Source organism: Bufo gargarizans, chromosome 9 (genome assembly GCF_014858855.1).
Source record: "Bufo gargarizans isolate SCDJY-AF-19 chromosome 9, ASM1485885v1, whole genome shotgun sequence".
Lineage (NCBI taxonomy): Eukaryota > Metazoa > Chordata > Amphibia > Anura > Bufonidae > Bufo > Bufo gargarizans.
In genome coordinates this window covers 7,193,951-7,208,779 of record NC_058088.1, presented here as the reverse complement: position 1 = coordinate 7,208,779, position 14,829 = coordinate 7,193,951, and the positions used below count along the sequence as shown (strand labels likewise).

At 45.6% G+C, this 14,829-nt stretch overlaps 1 protein-coding gene across 2 annotated transcripts in view; it reads right to left on the bottom strand.

Annotated features, from left to right (window-relative positions):
* PLEKHG2 (pleckstrin homology and RhoGEF domain containing G2) overlaps positions 1 to 14,829 on the bottom strand; it is a 78,548-nt gene that overhangs the window by 31,443 nt on the left and 32,276 nt on the right. For both annotated transcript variants that reach the window (XM_044269100.1, XM_044269101.1), the window contains exons 3-5: positions 14,640 to 14,714; positions 13,053 to 13,489; positions 1,555 to 1,655 (exon numbers count right to left, since the gene is read on the bottom strand). In XM_044269100.1, coding sequence (XP_044125035.1) covers positions 1,555 to 1,655; positions 13,053 to 13,489; positions 14,640 to 14,688 — 587 coding nt within the window. In that variant the 5' untranslated portion in view covers positions 14,689 to 14,714. The remainder of the gene's footprint in view (positions 1 to 1,554; positions 1,656 to 13,052; positions 13,490 to 14,639; positions 14,715 to 14,829) is intronic.

Genomic DNA, 14,829 nt, shown 5'->3' with positions numbered 1-14,829 from the left:
ACCAGTTCCTTACCCTCTTGTTTGCTAAAGGTGGCGGTATACCTTAGATCAGCCGAATTGACAGCAATTTTTTCCAACCCCTCCATACACATGCACACACGGCTATGCTGAGCATGCATGTGTTCTAAATAGAGAGAGGGGTAAATGATTTGCTGCCAGACACCTATCTCCCTTGAGAACAGCTTGGGCAGGGTACTGGCTCTCCTTAAAAGGGTTGTCTCATCTTAGACAATGGGGGCATATCTCAAAGTGGTGGCTGGAGAACTCCAGTCCGGCCACCACCAAGCGCTCTTCCCATATAAGTGAATGGAAGCGCCCACCGCTCCCATTCACTTATATGGGTATGACTAAAATAGCGGAGCCAGGGCTCGGCTATTTTCGGTGGCCCCATAGAAAACGTGCGCAGTTTGCCCTCCACCACTTTCGGGCCTCCATTCTCGATATAGGTGCGGGTCCCAGCAGTGGGACCCACACCTATAAGACAATGGAAGCATATCCTAGCAATATGCACCCATTGTCTAAGATGAAACAACCCCTTTAAAGAGACCAACCCTTTATGGAGACTTCATGGCAATGCTCTATGGGAAAACAATAAGCAGGGGATGAGAACCATCTCACTAGTGCCACCTTGTGAAAGAGTCAAAGTCCGACTTTTCAACTAGCCTTGGGAGATGACAAGGTAAAATAGACAAACCAAATATCCATCCATAGACAGCTGTTTCAGGGTGCTTGTCCTTATCAGTACGGAGTAGGATTCTGGCTGGCGATGCCATGGATGCAACTTAGGCAGGGTACTGGCTCAAATTAAAGAGACCACTGCTGTGTGCCAGCCAGAATCCTACTCCGTACTGATGGGGCAAGCGCCCCAAAACCACTGTCTATGCACTGATATCTGGCCTGGCAATTTTCCCTTATCTCCCAAGGCTTGTTAAAAAGTCGTAATTTGACTCATAGGGAGCCACTTCCACAAGGTGGCGCTAGCGAGATGGCTCTCTGTCCTTGGGAGATACCTCTTTGCATACTCCCTTGAGAACACACGGATTAGGTCCGTTCGAATAAAATTGCCAAATCCTTCTCTCCCTGGACATCTGCTATGAAAGGACAATCAGATGACCCCTATACACGTTAGAAGGTTGGTCGGTTCCATTGAAATTGGTGGGTTCGGCCAATCTATTGTGTATACCCTCTGGAGAAGTGAGTCCTGTACAGTTTTCCACAGGGCATGGGGCCAATCAGGACCAGACCCCATAGCAGCTGCTTTGTCTGTATGCCCTTTATCAAGGCTGTCTATCATTTCAGACATGTCAAAAGCTTTGATCGGTGGAGGTCCAAGGAGAGCTAAGCCGTACAGAAATTAAGGGGTAGGGCTCAAGTGCCCGCTTCAGCCCGCTCATTTAGTGATCTCAGCACCTGGACCCCCAACCAAAGCCACATCCCAATTGGCTAATGCAGGCAACAGGGACGGTATTTCGTTTTGATCAATTGGACCTAATGGACGTTAAAGATAAAAGAAAACCTAAAACCAGCCTACACCGCGTTAATTACCCCACTCACCTGTTAAACTCATAGATGTCTTCAATGTTGCAGAATAAAGTGCTGACTTGCTCGGGTTTAAGGGGGAGTTGACCACAATCTATAATGCAGCCTAAATAATCCTGTACGGAGAGAGAATGGAAGACACTGCATTAAAGTGCAGCCGGTATACCGCCGTCCGGTGTAACGTCGTATACCGGTGATATGCGGGTGGAGCAGTACTATCTTAGCTAATAAAGGAGTGAAGCAATGGGAGTATCGTAACTATTGGGGTGCATTGGTTGTGGTCCCCCCTAGGCTCCACTCGGGCAAATACCCCCCCCAACACTTAAGAGGACATCCGTTCTATATACATGGGTATATGACGATGACTGCACAATGATGCGATAATAATAGACAACGCGATCAGGCTAAACAAATATACAGCCCACGTACCATACAACCTAACAGGGGCCACAGTACAGACTTTGCATTGGACCCATGACCTTCAAGTTATAACTCTGAAAAATTTAAGCAGTAGCTCGAAAAAGATTTTTCTTAGAGCATAGAAATCCCCATGAAGCCCTTTTCTCCTAAATATGGTCACTGATGCTCTGGGAGGTTCTCAAGGCTTCAGCCAGTGATAAAGATTATATCTAGCACATCTTGGTAAGGTTATGGACACCTCTGGGCAATTTTCTTATGATTGCATTTTACTCATATCAGGCTAAAAAATTTTTTTTTTTAATCGTTATTTTTTCAAAATGTTGAGCCATTTTTGAGTTACAAGGGTTAAAAAATCTGTCTTTTGCAGACCTGAGTTGCGTCACCTGATGGCTCATGAGTTCCGTCGCCTTGTCTCTGAGACTTATTATAGCTAGGCTTATCAAATTAAAAGAATATGGCTTGAATGAGTGTTTTTGAGTTCAGGAGCTCAGAGATAAGGCGTCACATCAGCTGACAGGGACTGAGAAGTGATACTGTGCAAAAAGACTGATTTTTTTTGAACCCTTGTAACTCAAAAATGGGTGAACATTTTTTTAATAAAGACCAATTAAAAAAAGTTATTTTTAGCCCAAAATTAGTAAAATGCAATCATAAAAAAATTGCCCCAAAGGTATTCATAACTGTTTCTTGAAGGAATTTTTCCAGAAGTGAAATCTATCACCTATCCACAGGATAGCTGATAATTGTGTAATCGCTGGGACCTCCACCAGGTCATGAGAACAGGAGTCCTGTTTTCCCTGTTCCTTCTCACTGCATGACAGCAGTGAGGAGGGGTTTGAGAAGGTTCACTGTACTCAGCTATTGCTGTCAGTCCCATACACTTTCTATAGAGCACCCCCGCTTGACCACCGCACCATCAAACCCCAAATCCATGGAGATCCCACCACTGAGAATCCCACCAATCACAATGACAGAAATCCCGAGTCCCTTGTTCCTCCTCACTGCATGACTTTACTGAGGAGGATCGAGGGACTCAGGACCCCTGTTATTGTGGTGGGGTTCCCAGGGGTGGGGCCTCCATGGATCAGATGCTAAGGGCCCATTTACACTGGCAGATTTTCTGAGTCCAAATTGATGATATGACAAGTCATTCAGCGCTCGTTTAGCTGCGTTTACAAGGAGCGATCACCGTCATGTTAACGCAATCATTCCCATACATGTTCAGGATTGTCAGCAGCACATCTCCATTGACATGGGGCGAAGCGGTGCCAAAAATTGTCCACATAAAAGTTGCGCTCAGCCCTTCTACCACATAGCTTAAGCTGTCCCCTTGCCTGCCTATGAACTACTGTGGCCTCCAAAAATTCTCTTTCTCTAACAAAACAGTGTCTAAAAAGGATCCAAAAATAATTTTTGATTCCAATCTAAGGTGACTTCATGTACTCCCCATGTCACAGGCAGTCTCGGGAACAGGTAAAGCAGCTCTACAGCGAGGGATCACCCCAAACATCTCCCCATATCTCAGCTGCCTGAACTGTAACAATGGGGTTCACCCAAGCCAGGACTGAATTTGAGCTTTAAGAACCGCTTCAAGTTATGGATCAATGCCTAGCACACTCTCAGTGCTATTGAACTTTAGCCTAGTCCCCTCAGCAGAACCCACCATCATTTTTCATCAAGCACAGATGTCTTTTTTTTTTTTTATGAACTTGAACTGCTTCATATTAAAGTAGTCTAGCCGACAGCTGATGCATTAGCGGTCATACTCCTGTACAGATCCCAGTCAGCAAACCGAGACTTGGCTGTACGGTAGGAACGGAGCCGTTCCCAAAGCGCGTAGTCTGTTTTTACTAATCTAAAATACTGTAATTTATGATATAGCCATCAGGATTGGATCATCTTCCTCCCGTAGGACACATCAACGCTTAACCCAGACCATTTCTTCATAGCTGAATAGGTACATTCAGCAAACATGGCACCTATGTGATGGAGCAGGTGACTCATGCTCTTATCTATCAAACCATACTTGAATGCAGACATTCCAACATCAGAGCAGATTTCCCTTTTTAGACAGCGATTGTTAAACTCGTGCTCATCAGACAGATAGGCTGACCAAGATAAGCAGAGCAAACTGTCCAGATGACATCACCATCATATGGGAGATTTATGAGTTACTTCTGCTTTATTCTGGTGGTCCTCCTTCACATGGCTATATTTAAGGGGGTTTTCCAAATGTTTTATCCTTTGGATAGGTCATCAGTATCTGATCAGTGGGGGTGCGACTCCTGGGACCCCTGCCAATCAGCTATTTGAGAAGGCACTGATGCTCCTGTGAGCAACGCGCCCTTCTTGCAGCTTTCTCTAGGCCAGTGACAACATGTTCATCTTTAAGATGGTGTGAGGAATATTAATCATTATTTAATGGCAGCCATGATTTTCATCTGATTCACCTTTGTTAGTGTACCTGCAAAATAAGTTCTCACTCCAACCATCTGCTTGTCAGATAGCAGAGGTAGTGAACTCCACAGGGGTTCTGGCTTCAAGGAGGCCACATGCGTACGAATTCACACCTCAGCCAGCCAGTACGGAGGCCAGCTAATCCTACAGGAAAACCTCTCTGTAGGGGGTCTCAGCCCTTGCCCATATCTATCATTTCCCCCCACACATCATGGAATCGGCGGTTCATAAGGAATTATGAGTCGCCCGTCCATCCCAGACATAAGTCAAATATATTTATGCGATCCTGGGGCAAAGACGAACATGCCCATGGTCATAGGTTGGAGATCGGGTGCCAGGGAGATATACATATCTCCCCATAGAAACCCAATAACTGTATCATGCTTAGACTCTACTCGTAGCCGGAACCCAGGCGGATCCATTGGTCCCAGAGTCACCTCCCTGCGACATTCTGGTCTGGAGCCATGAGCCCAAATCGGTTTTGTGGGTCATTTACTGCCATCCCAGACGAAGGGGAGTAGAACCTTCCCAGAGTCGGGAAGAGGAGGGGCCGGCTACAGTTTAAAAGGCTTGTGCCAGCAAGCGGGCGGGTCTTTCTCTGAAAGGGGGTCACATCGTGCCATGTGTTTGGAGAGACCTGGAAACTGCTGACATCACTGCCCCCACGTGACCGCAGCCAAGGACTATTCCACCATCATAACCCAAAGGAACATTCATCTATCTGGTAACTGACTTGTACTCTGTGTAATCCTGTTTGTACTATATTACCTGTATTTGTAACCTCAGACCACTGTATATATTCTTTGTGTATATTGTGTTATCTACTGTGCCCTTAAGGCGATTAACTATATAATTTAATCTTGTGCTGTCTTGTATCTCGATCACGAATCTCCACGTCCATGTTTCGGCCTAGTTATACTCTACCGTGGGTTGGTTTCTCACCCTATATAATCCCGTTAGTGGACCGGGCTTATATCAAACGAGAAGCTAGTGGCAGTATACCCGGGCTGAGGAAGTGCTGTTTCACTGCGGCAGTGACCAGGCTCCCTCAGCTTGTTGCCTCTCTGTGCTCGTGTGGACATGAGGAGTCGGTGTAAACTGTACCAAGCTGACCTTACCTGCTCCTCCGGGAGGGCGTAACGTCACATCTTGATAACCAGTGACCATACCGCGTCTCGTGAGCTTGACGTAGTTGACGTCAATTGGGCACGAGGTGTGGTATTCGTCACAGGTGGTCTAGGAGCAACTCGCTGAAGTGAATGATGAGGCTGAGCGCGATACCAAGCACGGCCACTATACAATGTACAGCGCAGTACTCAATGAGAGCAGTCTCACAGGAGCGCCAGTGCCTTCTCAAACAGCTGATCGGGTATCGGACCTCGACTGATCAGATACTGTTGACCTATCCAAAGTCATCAGTATAAAAATCTTGGAAAACCCTTTTAAATGCTCTGTTTTTGTATGAATTACATAGAATGCAGCAATGATAACAGTAAACAAGACAAATTTGGGTACGTAAGGCTAGTTCCACATCTGCAATCTAAAATTGGATTGGCTTTTGCAGCTGCTGCCTGGCATTGAGTGATCCTCCATATCTAGGGCTATATCTTGGACTACTTCTGCGGTAAAGCTATCTGCCAGAACAGCCTGTCGGAGCTCAACTTATCCGGCCCAGCGGTAAAAGGCCATGCACCACCAGAACCGATTGACTATAATTGGATGCGGCAGGGATTTGGTTAGACAAAAAACACAGCGTTCTTGTCAGGCTAAAACCAGGCGTTTAAGCTGGAAACCATCTGGCTTAGAACGGCAGTATCCAACTAGGCCAGATACGGTGTATTCTGGCAGGCTGTTTTTCTGCCAGGACAGCCTGCCGGATAGCTTTACCAAGGGGTGTGGAACTAGCCTAAGCTATGCAGCAGCTCTTAGTGCCAGGCAGCAGCTGGAAAAGCAAATACAAATACAAAGGCAGAAACCAGTGATCCTCATCTTGAATATGATGTGCGTCTAGGTTATAGGGACACTGTATAAGAAAATGTTTCATCTGTCCATATTGCGTTGGTTTTTCCTAAGTCACATTTTGTACCTGTGCCTCCTCTGCCCCGTTTCCTTCCAGTTTGCAGTCATAAATGTGAACTTGAATGCTGGAGCTTCAGATTTTTTTCAGACTGATATTTCATTCTTGACTCTTTCAACCAGAAAAAGGCAAAATGCCACCCTCTACTTCTAGCCAACGTGCAGTGATGTAACTATAGGGGGTGCAAAGGCTGCAGTAGCACTCGGGCCCTGGAGCCTGATGGGGCCCAAAAGATCCCTCTGTAAATGACGGGATGATTTAATAGTTCGGGGGGGGGGGGCTTTCAGATTTTGCCTCAGATACCAGGAAGGTCGAGTTGCGCTTATGCTCTTGTGGGAAAACAAAGATAAATCTCCCGTCCGATTTAGAGCATATTTTCCATCTTTCTGTTCCTGTCTAGGCACAGAAAAAAAATAATTAAGTGAATCGCCAGATCCTTTACGTCATGGACTCCAACGGCACTCGGCGGACTGCGTTGACAGCTATGGAGTCAGTCGGGTTTCCATAATGGCGTGCATCATTCTGACAGCCGCATTTTGTCCTGAAATCTGCAGCAATCTACAGCAACTATGTGAACCAAACCTGGGGTTTGTCCAAGTGTTTAAAGCTATCCTCAGCATAGGTCATCAGTATCTGATCGTGGGAGTCCAACTGCTGACATCACTGTCGATCCTTCCGAGGTCAGTGACATCATGGTCATCAGTCATGTGGTCTAGGTGCAGCTCAATCCTATTCAAGTGAATGGGGCGATGCCAAGCACAGCCGCTTTACAATGTATGGTGCCGTGAGGAGTGCCGCCGCGGCCTCCTCAAATAGTTGTTCAGTTAAGGGTCCCCCACCAATCTAAGGACGGGTCCTCAATCCTGAGGACAGCTCATTTATATCAGAATCTAAGACAACCTCTTTAACTTATTTGCCTGCCTTTGAACTCTTTTTAGTCTCTACATCCAGTGTGAAGACCAGTGTGAAGACCAGAACCAAAGCCTTACAAGTGAGAGGACTAACATTTTCACTCCTCTTTTAAAGAAGAATCTTATTTGCTTTCACAGCTGCTGTTTGGCATTGAGCTGCCATTTTGATTAACAGTAGCCTCATCCCATAGTCACAGTCTCAGAACTTTTCTTACAACTACGACTGTTTTTGTTCTTTTATATGCAGAATGCCCCATACCTCCTGCTATCCCCTCCTCGGGAAGAAATGGGACACAACGTATTATAAATGTGGTGGAGGAGGATCCTACAGGCCATTACCTAGCACTGACAAATGCAGAGATGTCCCTTTTATACAACCCATGAAGAAAAAAAAAACGTGAAGGCATCTGAGTCCCTTGTGCTCCGACCCAAGCACATCTGCTGTACATGTGAGTCTGCAAATAATGATGTTCTACTAATTACGTGAGCAGCAGTGGGAAGGGAAAATTACGACCAGACCTTCAGATGGGCAATATGGCCACCATTCCTGGACCTACAAGGGTGGGAACTCAGCTTTCCCAGCATCCTGGCATGACAATGAAATAGGGAACTGGTTGGTATTAGTTATGCGGGCACTCTAACCCTGTGGTAATGCTATGGAACTGTATCATGGGGACACTCTAATTGGCACCATGGCAGCACTGTGACAACGCTATGGAACTGTATCTAACAGACACATTTGTCTTGTCCTGTGACTTTTGCCAACTTGAAGGGAACCCGTCTCTGTGAAAGCGCAGTGCAGTCTTCAGGCAGCAGGGGGAGCTGAGCAGACAGAGGTAGAGTTATGTGGGAAAAGATTCAGCGTAGCTTGTCGTTTATTCATTTAAAGGGGTTGTCCAGGATTGCAAAAACATGGCTGTTTTTTCCCGCCAAAGAAACAGCTCCACAGCTGTCCACAGGTTGCCTCTGGTATTGCAGCTCAGCTCCACTGAAGTGAATAGGGCCGAGCTGTAATACCAGCCATGTTTTTTTAGTCCTGGACAAGTCCAGGAGTCATGTGGGCGGCCCCGTCGGTGATTGACAGCCTTCCCTGTATGCTCAGTCATGCAGAATTAGCTGTCAGTCACTGGGTGGCTCCGCCCACGTGACTCCTAAGCATAAAAAGAACAGAGATTGAAATGAACCCATTAAAAGTTGAACTCAATGTTATCACATAAAACTATATATCGGTCTGCTCAGCTCCTCCTGCTCTATAATCCGCTGTCTGCAGACAAGTGCATGCTCATGGTTCCCTTTAAAGGGATTGTTTCCCCGCCAACAACTGTATAGGGTATAGCAGTGAGCCCCTTTCACATGAATGGGCCTGAGCTGCAATACCAGATCCAGTCCATTGCCGAGAGGGGCGCTGTTTATGGGAAATGCATTTTTTCTAACCTCACATCCACCCTTTAGGTGGCGCATAAATTGAGATACACGGGAAAAGCATGACTTTTTTTGAAGCCGATCATTCCCACAACTGCAACATCAACATCACGCATCGTCGTCCAACTCCCCCCCTTAATGGCGCCCATATTGGTGATTTTTTTATTTTGGACGAAATGCTCTGTAATTGCAGAAACTAACTTGATTTTGTGCAGCGAATAGGAAAGTCCGAGCTCTGACCAGACAGGCATTCGCCACGCTCTCTCCAAACTACTGATAAGATTTTGCAATATTCCGCAGTTTGGTAATTGAGGAGCCGAATCCCTGTGGATTTACACCGGAAACGTTGATTTCTAAAAGGGCATTTCTCCCAGACCGGATGAGAGGTCAGGAACTCTGCTCTGGAATCTCATAGGAGGCCTCTGCTGCCTGCGAGAGGGAGACGGAGGGTGCTAACTGCAGGCAAGGAAGGAAGGAGGGAGCAGTTATACTGTAAAGGGGGAAGGGGAACCTTCCCCAATTTCATCACCATGGAAAAAAAAGTGGCTACATGGGAACCGTATGGGGAGAATCTACCACATTTATATTCAATGCTGCAGCATCCTTTTTTGTTTTGATTGTCACCCGGCTGGAATATCTAGGAGATTCCTAAAATACTGACTGACACCCCGGACAAATGGCAAGGCGTGCATGTCTCACACAAAAGTCCCTGGGAACGATCAGTAGTAGGAGCTATATATATATATATATATATATATATATCTTTACTAGCAACTGTATAAACAATATAAGTAGTGAGCTCCCCCTAGTGGTTACTGCAGGCAGACAGAATTTTCACATTTAAAGCAATATTCCCATCTTATAACGTGATGCCATATTGCTAAGAAACGTCATTGCTTGTGATCGTTGGTGGCCCGACTTCTGGAATCCCCGCTGATCCTGAAAATGAGGGGGCTACAGCACCGATTTAGCACTGCGTCCCCTTCACTGTCATATAAGGCTACTTTCACACTAGCTGCAGGATGGATCCGACAGGTTGTTCACCCAATGGAATAGCCTGTCGGATCCGTCCTGCCGCTAGTGAACGTGTGCCCCCGGACTACCGCTCCTGCTCCATTGACTATAATGGGGGCGGGGCGGAGGCGCGGCAGCGCACGGCAAGAGGCTGCCGGAATAAATGTCGGACATGTTGTAGTTTTATTCCGGCAGCCTCTCGCCGTGCCTCCGCCGGAACTCCGCCCCGCCCCCATTATAGTCAATGGGGCCGGAGCGGTAGTCCGGGGGCACACGTTCACTAGCCGAAGGACGGATACGACAGGCTGTTCATCCGACGGAACAGCCTGCTGGAGGTCCGTGCCGCTAGTGTAAAAGTAGCCTAAGACATCACGTATAAGGCTGAGCAGGGAGCCGCCCGCATTCACGTGCCTGGAAAGCAGGTGGCCGGGAGCACTGCTGAAGAGGGTGTACCCCTAAATCAGTGGTGCTGCCCCTTCATTTTCAGGATCGGGCCAGCGCTATGCAAGCACCTGCTAGAGCTAGTGTAAACAGAGCCTACCTGCCCTGGTGACAGATGCACCCACTAATTGCAGACATTGCAGTTCACATTAGATAATCCAAATGCTCTGGATGTGTGTCAGTTATCACTGCAGCTCTAGCATGCTATTCGTGCACTAGGAGGATCGACCACTTTTATGAAGCATGAATGTTACAGTATCTGGGCTTCTTAAAGTAAAACTACATCCAGCTCATCCATAAATTTACCCACCCCCTACCCCCCAGGTTGACTATAGCATTATGCACACATTAGCGGTATGAAGTCTCGGCTACTTTATGGCTCAGACTCAACGCCGTTGTTATTGTAAATGGTCGGTTCACATGAGCAAGTAGACAACTTCATCATCCAGTCTGAAAACGTGTACTGTATACAGATATTTCCTGTGCATCTGCCGTCACCCGCTGGATTGCTTCCTATTCCAATCTAAATATATATATTTTTTTTTTAATGTTTTTCTTCTCGACGTCGCTCGGCTTGTCCATATGACTGACCCCATACGTGTGAGGAGCGCAGGCCGGCGAAGCATTGCCCGGTGGGATTCATAACCTCTACAATGTGACTCTCCAATTGCGTCCTGTGAAGAGCAGGAAGAAGGCGAAGAAAGGCTCCATATTACGTTATTGTGGTCTGCTCCCCCCTCACACAATGACCCCGGCCCAGTGGGAATGTGTCAGAGAGACGCTGGGTCTCAGCAATCTCTGGAATTCCAGGAATATCATCGGCCACCAGTTTATACTGCTTGAATAACTACACATCCATCACTGGGCAGATGTGGAACCATAAACCATAGACTGCAACCTTCTGGTAAGACTCCCACCAGCAGAGTACAGCGAGGCCGAGTAGAAATTAATAAAAATAAAATTACGGGGTTGTACTCTTTTACCACATCCCCTATTGAATAGTTGGGATTGACAAAAAAAAAAGGCTAAACAAAGCAGTAAATTAGGTTTGGCCATAGTCTTTCGCAATCAGCAACCTATAAAATCGGGGGCACTCATGGGATTCCATAGTTCATGTTCAAAAAAAAATGGGAGAGGTTTCCAGAAGTCATGTAATCCTACTTTCCATGAAGTTTTGGCAGCGTACCTCAGCGCAAACTATCACACCAACTATAACAAGTAGCCTTGAAGCCCCATAGTAAAATATGGAACAAAATATGAAAAATGTATGACTATGCTGGTCTCACTAAAGCACACGACCGATGCACACAGTGATGTCACAGTACAAGGGTGATGTCATAAAATGGGAAAAATTTACACAGTGATGTCACAGTACAGGTCTAAGACACACAGTGGCGTCAATGTACAGGGATAACGTACACAGCAATGTCATAGAAAGGGAATAATGTCTAAAGTGACATGACAGTACAGGACTAAGACACAGTGATGTCATAGTACAGGGATAATGCTAACAGTGATATCAGAGATAGGGCACACAGGCATGTCACAATATGGGATTAACAGTGATGTCACACTACAGAGATTATGCATACGGTGATGTCATAGTACAGGAATAACGCACACAGTGATGTCACAATAAAGGGATAATGTTAACAGTGATGTCACAGTACAGGAATAACGCACACAGTGATGTCACAATAAAGGGATAATGTGAACAGTGATGTCACAGTACAGGAATAACGCACACAGTGATGTCTTAACTGTGATAACCTAGATCTACCTGTGACCTCACATCATAGAAAAATAAATGTAATGATGTCACATGCTGGGGTAATGCATAAAGTAATGCTGCCGAGAAGGCGGAATGCACGGATGGCATTCAGTTTTTCATGGTCCTTTTCATGGTCGTCACCGTATGTCTGGGTGGAAATGGTTCCCCTTAGTTGTTGGCGCTACAGCATCTGCAATGCCAGTTACCCTGGTCTGGTAGTTACCCCCAAGCTATTGAAGAACTCTTTGATGTTTAAATTGTAGAAGAAAACTATCATGAACAAAGGAAACACACACAAATACGTACACACAAGTTCTATGCTATCTTACTAATATCAAAACATATGGTTTTAGTACCGTGAGGATGGGAATACCCCTGTGAACTATTGCCACTAGTGGCCTTCTTTACTCTTAGATCTTGATCCTAAGATATTCCCCATAAAAGCCTTGCAGTTTAAGGCAGATGAAGACTCTTTCCTCCTCTCTGGTAGAACCCGGGTACACCATCTGCTGGTCCCGTCTAGCGGTTGAAGAATTCTTCCCTTATGATATATCAGCAGATAGTTGGGTGCAGAACATCCCACAATTCCCAGCATGAAGACTCGGCACCATTCTCCAGCAGAGAAATGCCAGTTATGAAGAATATGACGGCACAGCTGCCTCTGAGCTAATAATACAACTGCATGGCACGGACAACTGGGCTGACATCCGTCATTTTGATGTCAAAGTCTCTGATGAAAATTTAAAAGTTGCTTCCTCTGACCCGCTGTCCACTCTTACCAACTGTTTGATCATCATGGTGTAAATGACTAGACCTAAGCCCTAATGAAATCCAACTAGATTTACAAAAAAATTCACATTAATAATTGTTGCAATATTTACAAGCACAAATGGCAGGCATCCATCCAAATGGGCAACAATACATGCAGGTGAAATGATATGGTGTCAACCACAATAAGAAGGACTCGGCAGACACAAGACAGTAGCAGTGGACCTCTCACCTCTACGATGCTCTTTAGATCTCGGACATAGGCCTGCTCAGTTTCCAGAATTTCCAACACCACCCTGTCCACATGGGAAAGCTTGGTCTTGGGATCCCTTGCTTTGCGCAAGATTGGAGACCACGTACAGCCAAGAAACGCTCTTTCATTAGACAGTACCTTGTGTTCACACTCCAACTGGGCCACAGGCATAAGGTCCAGGCTAATATCACTTCCATTTTGCTGAGGATAGGAAGGGCTGCAGTACTGGGAGGATCCAAGGGTCCCACTACTACCAAAAGAGCTGTGACTGTCCTGGAGGGAGGCTGAAGAGGTGGAGGAGCTGAGACTAACTGGACGGTCGCTGTCCGAACACACAGTATTAACGGAGGTACAGCTGCCAGACATCCCGGCTGCTATTCCGCTCAGAGAACTGACAGATGAAGGCCTGGGGGCAGCTAGAAAAGAGAAGATGATACATTTTATTTCACAATTCACGCAAGTGGTGGCAAATTCACTCCAGGTCCACCGATATGTATAAATATATGCATTTTGTTGGTGAATCCTGTCATTTTTGGTTGGATCTGCCAACGATAGCATACTTTTTAGGAAAGAAGGGATGGGAAGGCTGAGCAGGGTACATTTATTTAGCTGATTTCTGGACTACCAGCCTCTGTTTGGGCATGCTTTATAAAATAACATGGTTATATCACTGAATTAAGGGAAATTGGGGGTGAAAACGTTGCCAAAAGAACCTATGACTGTTAGTTACTATTTGGCTATGGGCAGCGGACATCTAAGACTACAGCAGCCTGAACCAATGATGAGGCAGGAGGTGTGTCTCAGACTACATCAGCTTTTCTGTAATGGAGAAGCTAATAAGCAACCAGACAGGCATATCAGAAGACAAAAAATAGTAGGTAATCAATGCCAGTAGGCAGTGGCCTGTGTATCATTTTATGGGCTTCATTACCCAACTAAACCCAAAATTACTCAACACTAGCCAACTAAATACAACATTATCCAACTAAACCCCAAATTGGTCAACATTACCCAACTAAATCTAACATTATCAATGTAAACTCAACATTACCCAACTATATCCAAAATTACTCAACAGTACCCAACTAAACCCAACATTACCCAACTATATCTAACATTATCAAACTAAACACAACATTAACCAACTAAACCCCAAATTACTCAACCTTACCCAACTAAACCCAACATTATCCAACTAAATCTAACATTATCAAACTAAACCTAACATTAAGCAACATTACCCAACTAAATCCATTACTCAACGTAACATAAAATTACTCAAAATTACCCAACTAAACTCAATATTACCAAGTTAAACGTTACCTCCTTTACCCAAAAAAAGGACTGCTAGAAGAACAACTAACCTCTTTACCATCTTAGGCACATGTCTAAGGAATCTCTTCACTGGAATCAAAAATGCGTTTGGAAGGTCTTCAAAATTCCAACAAGTCTAACCACCAGAGGTAACCATGTTGGATCTTCATGGACTTCACGTGTGATCGCCACCGGAGCTTCTCTGAAGTATAAGAACTAGCAGAAGAGACAACATGTCTCCTAGAGGCTTACCTTGTTCACCTGGTCGCTTTCTGCTTCCTTTCAGGGCTCCTTCCGGCATGTTGAAAAGATGGGGGTCTCCCCGTCCTGGAATGAAAAGAATGCCATATAGTTCAAGTAATATTAGGATTATCCTTTATCTATTATATGTACTATCTCCAGTAAGAGCTTGCTTCTATGTGGCGTTTAAAGTCCTTTGCAC